The sequence below is a fragment of the Engraulis encrasicolus genome, chromosome 21 (genome assembly GCF_034702125.1).
Source record: "Engraulis encrasicolus isolate BLACKSEA-1 chromosome 21, IST_EnEncr_1.0, whole genome shotgun sequence".
In the NCBI taxonomy this organism is placed as follows: Eukaryota; Metazoa; Chordata; class Actinopteri; order Clupeiformes; family Engraulidae; genus Engraulis; species Engraulis encrasicolus.
In genome coordinates, this window is record NC_085877.1 from 27,247,175 (window position 1) to 27,255,615 (window position 8,441).

Below are 8,441 nucleotides of genomic sequence, written 5' to 3' on the forward strand. Positions count from 1 at the left end.
CAGATTCCAAATGTGTTAATGAGCATGTCTGACAGGGATAAAGAAATGCATGCTTCAGATGTTTGTATGAGATTGCTTTCTCTTTCACTCTGCGGAAAATCTCTGTCAGTCAGCAATGTTGTAGCACTACCTGCAGCTATCTCTGATACCCCTGCATTAGGCTACACACTACACTTAACTGATGCTTTCATCCAAAACAATTATTTAGATACAGGGTATCGGTTACAGGTCCCTGGAGCAATATGAGGTAAGACACCTTACTCAAGGACACCTCAGCCATGGTTCGAACATGCACACTTTCAATTCCAAAATTTAACTCCCAAACCGTTGGGATAGACTGTTTGTGACCTCGACACCCACATCCTATGGTCACAAATCCACAATGTAAATAAATACATTTGCAATCAATCAATCAATTAGTGCTGCAACTAACAATTATTTTAATAGTTGACTAATCTATAGATCCAGTGACGATTAGTCACGAAAAAAAAAGGCTTGCTCCAACCTCCGACAAACCTTACCGGCCTCTAGCGCAGGGAAGTGAAAACAATTCTTACAGCTTTAAAACATGATAATAGCTTATTTACTCAAAGATACAACGTCCAATTCATACGTGCTGGGCAATTTTAGGTTTCAATAAAGTAATTAAAGAATTAGTAAAGTAAGTAAAAAAGCACTGAATTAAATGAAACGACTAGTCGACAATTCTTGTCAACATTTTTTTATAGCTGATTAGTCACGATTAGTCGACAAATCGTTGCAGCTCTACAATCATTCAATCTATCAATCAATCAGAGCAGACATTTTTTCGTGGGAAGTCTGTAGTCTGGCTTTGTAGTGAATGGGGGAAGTGTAAGGGAACATGGTTCGCATATGATCTTTGCCAGAGACGAAGCCTGGTGACCCCAGAAACGAAAGACGCACACTAGCACCCCACTGCTGAATAGTTCCTTTAAAAATGCCCACACGGTTTCATCATCCAATATCTACGCTCAGTGACCTCACAGGGAAGCCCAAGAGTTAACCATTAACCCATGCACTGGCACTGGCTACATTTGACTTCATTGCCAAAACTAAATGCTGATATACTGTACGTATGGCAGATTCTCACTGCACAGTAAAAAATGCAGTGTTAAGTCAACACTCAGATAGTACTCAGGGACCAACAGTGTAACTGTTCATTTTAGTCTTTGATCAGTGCAGAATTAATTCTACTCAATGTTGTGTAAATATTAACACTGGAATGTGCTGTTGAGTTGAAATTGCACTGGCCACTTGCAGAATTTTACACTGACACACTCTGAAGAGTAATTTGACTGCCCAATGTGCCCATACGTTGTAAATACTACGTTGGCAGTAAGTTGACTGTCCATATGTACTATGTATGCACTAAATACTTATTTAACGTAACTCTGAAATATCAACATCCCATTTGTAGTGTGTGTGAAAATGATTGTGGCGTTTGAGACTGTACGGCGAGCTGAGGGCCATCTCGTGATCAACAGAAGCCCAGACAATGGCTGCCCTCCCTCTGACACTGAAGATTATGAAGAGAGGCTCCTGTGGAGTACAGTTACTCCCTGTGGGACTCAAGTTGTTCTGCACTTTATATCGCAGGTACGTACACAAAAGCCATAGCACTGTACACACTATAATACAATACAACATGTATTTATATGTAGTGCGGTATCACAACTATGAACTCAAAGTGCTTTCAAAATAGGACCTACACATACAGGTACATATGAAATAGGAAATTATGTTGGGCCTATAGGAAATTATGTGTTAACTGGAAAACACATTCAAGTTTCCACTGAGGTACAAGAACTGAACACAATATGTTTTTTTTTCTGCTCAGAAGACTCTTGGTCTATACCTGGTGAACATTTGGTTGTTCTGTATGCACTATGCTGTAAACCTACAGAACTGGGAACTATATTAACTTACATTGCACTTAGCATACCCTTCATCAAAAGCAAAAGCTACTTTTAGGTACGGGGTGTGTGCAGTCCCTGGAGTAGGTGCCTTGTTCAACAGTCTGACAGTACAACCAATGACTACCCTCTCACTGACACTACAGGTTACAACCAGAAGGTCCTGTGGAGTACAGTTACTCCCTGTGGGACTCAGTTGTTCTTCACCTCATTATATCCCAGTACATACACAAAAGCTATAACAGGGTTTCCCCCAGCACGTTACAGTCAAGACGGCAACCTTGACAACAAACATGTACAACCTCGATTAGGTCCCATGAAAAGATCAAGATTTTGCATTGCAAATTCATAAAGTTTACTAAATTAAAGGGCAACTCCTGCCAATTTCAATGTGCTGTTGTATTGCTCACGCTACCCTTGTCAGTACCCGGTGACGCCGTAGTGTGTAAGGCGTTTTCATGCCTTATAATTCTATGTCAAATTGCACAATATACTTGTATCCTTTCCAGTGATAACACACACACACTTCATTGGGCTGGTCGTGTGAGTCAAACCTATGTCCGGCAGCTTTGCTTGCTACTGAGAGAAAACATGGAATACCCATACCAAGATGGAGGCGATATTAAGGCATGTCAAGAAGCCAAATGCTGATAGTGCTGTACTATATTATTTCTATGGGAGAATCAATTCACCATTAAACACTTTTGCACACCCCAGTTTGAATGGGTGCATTGGATGATATACACGTCAGTTACAAAGTAGTAGACAAACATCCACCGTCCATCGTCCACTATGGTACACTTGCATTTAAGTGCAAATCCAAGTGTAATGGGTGGTGTGCGTGCGGGATACATGTCTATGCGTGCCGTGAGTCAAATCTTTGAGAAGAGAACAGCTGGCCACCAGGGAGGGAGCATGACTCAGTCCCTTGGCTGGCTGATGTGGCTGCTGCTGCTGCTGCTGTTGCTGTTGCTCGCCCTTTCATAACTGTCACTTTCACCCAGAAGCCAGCCCAGTCATCTCATGCACATATTGTGACTGTTGTGAGTAAATTTCCGCTTGTTGACACCAGCGAGAGGTTCATCTTCCCAACATGAATCCATCTTTAACTGACAGAGATATATAGTTGAGTGGAAAAAAAGACGTGATGATGCTCTTCAAGAGGCAAAGATAAAGTGGTTTCCATTTAAACAAAACGGGTTTTGTTTATAGAGAAATGGAAGAGTTGTAACAGATTGCACAGCACAAGAAAAAGGTCACTAAGAGAGGTCATAGCCAATGCTTATAACATTGCAGTTATCATAACCACTGTAATTACATGTGTGCTTTACTGTGCTGCAATTGTGTGTGTGTGTGTGTGTGTGTGTGTGTGTGTGTGTGTGTGTGTGTGTGTGTGTGTGTGTGTGTGTGTGTGTGTGTGTGTGTGTGTGTGTGTGTGTGTGTGTGTGTGTGTGTGTGTGTGCGTGTGTGTGTGCATGCGTGCATTTGCATGCATTTAATCTGTGAAGACATGGCCCACTGAATGTACTGTTACCAGAATGGCAATACTGTTTTACTTAAGGCTCTGTGTAATGTCGTATACTACCATAGTCCACTAGTCTTTCCAACTACTATTACACTACTATTTCCACTGGTGGAACGGTGCACATTATTAACAAGCGTCAGAATACTCCACATCAACCCTGGCTGTGTCTCAGCTGGCTACGGCACCGTACTGGTACACCGGAGACCCGGGTTTGATTTTGGCCGATACCCTGATACCCCCATCTCTCCTTCCCACTCACTTCCTGTCACAGACTCATACTATCCTATCCAATAAAGGCACAAAGGGCCTGTAGCTTCTTACTGCAGCAGGGGGTCGCCGGCGACCCTATTCACTTGGTAAAAATGCTTAACAACTTTGCCATGACATTATAGAGAGCCATAGTGCTGCCCTAAGGGGTTAAAATTCATTTAAAAAAGCACTACCTGACCCTACCGTGGTGCTAACGGTAGGGCACTCGTCTACTACGAGGCCAACTCGGGTTCGATCCCGGCCTCGGACCTTTGCCGACCCTTTCCCGTCTCTCTCTCCCAACTCGCTACCTGTCACTACCTTCACTGTCCTATCTTGTACAAGCAAAAATAAAGGATTGAAAAGCCCCCCCCCCCCCCCAAAAAAAACTTCATACTACATCAGTGCGGTTCCAACCTTTATGGCGGGATGTGTCTTGGTGGTATCGTTGGTCTTCTCCCCCGGGATGCTGCCAGCCGAGCGTCCCTCACACTTGTAGCGGAAACGCATCCCCCTCGCCTTCGGCTGCTCAATGATCTCCGTGTACGGAGCGCCTAGAGGGACACATTACGTTGCATTGTTATATTACATTAGGGCCGATATACTCTATGTATGTGTATATATATATATATATATATATATATGTGTGTGTGTGTGTGTGTGTGTGTGTGTGTGTGTGTGTGTGTGTGTGTGTGTGTGTGTGTGTGTGTGTGTGTGTGTATGTATATATATATATATATATATATATATATATGTATATATATACTGTATATCACATGACATGCCGACTTGGTATTGAATAATTTGAATTCGACTCCCTAATCGTTTCTTGCATATTACTTCCAGACACACAAAAACATTCAATATCCCCCTTCATGGTGATGGTTATCAAGTCTATTCAGTTCATGAGTTTTTGAGCCCTACTAAACACAAAAAACTGCATGGCACTAGGAAGCTGATTTTTGTTTCCCCTCATGTGTGAAAGTATATACATACAAGATTAGAGGAAGTTGTGAAAATCATCCAAAACATGGCAGCAACAAAAACGTGAAATGGAGAGAAGACCTATGTATATGGAATAACTATGGACGATAAAGGGCACAGAGACTTGGAGGGGAAAAATAACCAGAAAGTGGAAAAACAACTTGCAGGCTACAAATAGTACAATTCTGTATTTAAGACTGTATTTCTGGGAGGAAGGTGATGGATTAAAAAATGAAAGTCAAGGGGCAAATTTTGAGAGCATAAAGCTCTGTGTGTGTGTGTGTGTGTGTGTGTGTGTGTGTGTGTGTGTGTGTGTGTGTGTGTGTGTGTGTGTGTGTGTGTGTGTGTGTGTGTGTGTGTGTGTGTGTGTGTGTGTGTGTGTGTGTGTGTGTGTGTGTGTGTGTGCAAGGCCTAATAATAATAATAATCACAATAATAATACATACGTTTTATATAGCGCTTTTCATGACAAGTCGCTTTCTTGTACTATATCAAAGGTCCTATTCTGTTTTATATATCTTACTTGCACATATATGAGGTATTTAAGTTTGGGACACAGACCACTATCTATGATGCAATGATCCAATTTAAAGGTTCAGTTTAAATCAATGTCAACCTCTGATTGATTATTTCGTAATAATCATTTTAAAAAAGGAGATTGAGAGAGACTGTGGGATAATATCAGCCATGCACATCAAAAAGACAACACCTCCCCCTCCAATATCTCTAATTGAAGTAGACATGTGAATGTCAGTCTGTCTGTTCCAACAGTAACCTACAAAATAGTGATGCTTCCAGGATGAAGACTTTAAGTGGTAAAAATAATTAGGCTATTACACAGCAATTACACAACATGTTTGTAGGATATGTATTATGTGTTGTAACTTCACTCACTTCAGGTGTTTTTCTCTGCCATCCTTTCAGCACTGCTGACTAGATTTTTTATAACATCCTGGTGTGGTGTTTTATGTTGACCACTAAGCCATGTGTGCTAAATAGAGCATTTGGTTACTGATCGCTTACATAGCTCACCACAAAAAATGACAGACAGTATAGGCCTACAGTTGAACTGTGTGGGGTGTGTTCCAGTGCATGGATAACTTATTGTCAAAGACACATATTGCCAGTGGATGACAGAGATCGAAAGTTGGATCTAGGCGTGAGAAAATAGGCCAAGCTGTTGACATGATTGGTCACTTACTTTGGGAGACATGCGACTGTGGCCAGCCAAACATTCCTGCAAAACAAAGTGCGTAAAGACTTAACACACGCCACTTGGAGAAAAACATTGCCATACACACACATTCAACTTGACGAATTTCATGAACACGCAGCAAATAAATAAGTAGGCCTAGTGAACGCAAACTAAGGAACTTTTTCTCAGTGGAATGCATGGCAGGCTTGGCAGCTTTAAACCCCGGAAGTCAGCGTGGATGATGATGGAAGCGCACACAGGTAATCTAGGGATATATGCAATCTCTTGGACATCTACAAATGTTTTTTTCCCACATCGTATAGTTGTCAATGTGACACTATATCGTGCTGACAGTGTTGTCTTAGCCACCCACACAAACTTGTAGGCCCTATCGCAAAAACACAGAGACGAACTTCGTTATTGCGCCAAAAGTCAGGAATGGATAGCCTAACTGAGCAACACAGACCACCTCCGAGAAAAAAGCACACACGATCACAAATACTTTTATAAAATTCTCCAAAATATCTTTAAAAATGCAGACAACAGTGAATCTAAACCTCATTAGGTTGGTATCATAAGGCGAACCCCACAATAACGCCTTCATGGCAGGCTAAGCAAGTAAATCTAAACAAGTAGGCCGTGGCCTAGTGCACTCGCGACCTACCCATTTGCTACTCTACAAGTGACACATTTGCGTCTGATTCGCTACAATGTATGCTATTGCGACGTGAAGGGAGCAAGAAATGACAAATCCTAGCCTATAACCTTGGCTTGATTCCCTGTGTTAGTAAGAACTGTGTTATTAATGACTAATCACAAAACAGGACAGAACTGCTTGTGACATTGCTACACATTTTGTTGAGTTGGTACAACTTGTCATCGTACTCAGCCTTGTGCCATAATGAGTCGTACTTGTCACTGTCCAAATAATTGTCACAGCGCTGAAATGCGTTGAGGATCTGCTTGCCAAACCCAAGTTGCCTGCCGGTTGTCAATGCAGTAAACGGCGCATGGCATTTGATATTATACCTAAAGTGATGCCTGACAATGTATTTCTGTAGCCTACACCACTAGCTGCGTGTGATCAAGCTAAGTAAGGGAGTAGGCCCAACAGCGAGATAGATACCTAGAGGTAAATGTCTAAGGCGAGGTCAGCAAACCATTCCTTGGCAAGGTTGAACTACACGTGTATAATTCTTTGAAACGCAATAGACTAGAGCTAATTCAAAACGGTTGGACGTAAAGTTATCCAAAGTCCCTGTGCGCTTCCTCTCGGTACCAATTGTAAACCACCTTCAACTATAAAAGCGCACAACAGCGCACAGACGGAACCGAGCTACGTGCTAAGTATTTCGGTTTCTGTGTAGCTCCACTTCCAGCTGCACTGCGCCGTACTCAAAACCGGGGCTTCCCCCTTTCGACAAAACACTACAGCTACCATAAACTTCATTATATGTCTACTAAGCAAGCCATTGACACGATTTCAAGACACCGCTGTTGCTCTAACCTTCCATTGGTGCGTCTGGTGCAGCCAAATCGTTTGACTGGTTATCCAAACAATTGGAAAAATATGTGCAAAAGTTGTCCTCCTTTTCGATTATGTTATTTGTTTCCCCCTCGTCCGTGTGTTGGTCGCCTCGCCTCCTCCACCTCTGCGAGTCGGTAGAAAGCAACTCGCTCTCACAGAACCTCCGCCCCCTCCCAATCTGTGCGGAAATACCCAAATGACGTACCGCGAAGGAAGAGAAAAACATGTGGGCTTGGTTCAAACTTCAGAGAGCCCGAGGAAGTTGATAGAAATGCTTACAATTGCCTACTACGTCACATACTCAAAATCAAACATAGCTCTGTTTGTAAACCAGTGGTATTATGGGCAATAGCCAGGAAACTTATCTGGGGGGATGATTGGCATATAAACTTTTTTTGGCCAAGAATAGGCATAGTTTTCAATTGATCACTCGTTTCTCTTTCTTTCTTTCTTTCTTTCTTTCTTTCTTTCTTTCTTTCTTTCTTTCTTTCTATCTATCTATCTATCTATCTATCTATCTATCTATCTATCTATCTATCTATCTATCAGGGTTGCCAACATGGTTTACTGTAAAAAGGACACTAGGTAGGCCAGGATAATTGTTCAGCAAATGGTAGGGTACTTCCCCACTAACAAGCAGCTGTTCCCACTTAGTATATGGTCATTACACTGTTTACGGTGATTACACTAACGCTTAGGCAGTTGGTCTTTGTATCTGAGGGATGCCAGTTCAAATCCTACCCTGCCGATTTGAAGGTGTAGCCTACTGTATCCCAATTCCCTATACCTTCATCTATAGCTGAGGTGCCTTTGAGCAAGGCACCTTACACCACATTGCTCCAGGAACTGTAACCAATGTCCATTGTATACAACAAAAGCCTCAACTAAGTGTAATGTGATGTAATGCCCATCAATGTATTTTTACAGTCTTCCTGTTAGAATGAAATATTTGCATGCGATGCTGTGGGGCAGTGCACTAAGCCCCCGACGCCTGGGCTTGGATGCCCATAGGGACCGGGATTCAAG

The 8,441-nt window shown here is 42.2% G+C and overlaps 1 protein-coding gene across 1 annotated transcript in view; it reads right to left on the reverse strand.

The window, feature by feature from the left end:
• Positions 1-7,570, reverse strand: part of rela (v-rel avian reticuloendotheliosis viral oncogene homolog A) — a 26,305-nt gene extending 18,735 nt beyond the window's left edge. The window contains exons 1-3 of the mRNA XM_063186489.1: positions 7,395-7,570; positions 5,894-5,929; positions 4,126-4,262 (exon numbers count right to left, since the gene is read on the reverse strand). Coding sequence (XP_063042559.1) covers positions 4,126-4,262; positions 5,894-5,929; positions 7,395-7,401 — 180 coding nt within the window. The 5' untranslated portion in view covers positions 7,402-7,570. The remainder of the gene's footprint in view (positions 1-4,125; positions 4,263-5,893; positions 5,930-7,394) is intronic.
• Between the last annotated feature and the right edge of the window lie 871 nt (positions 7,571-8,441).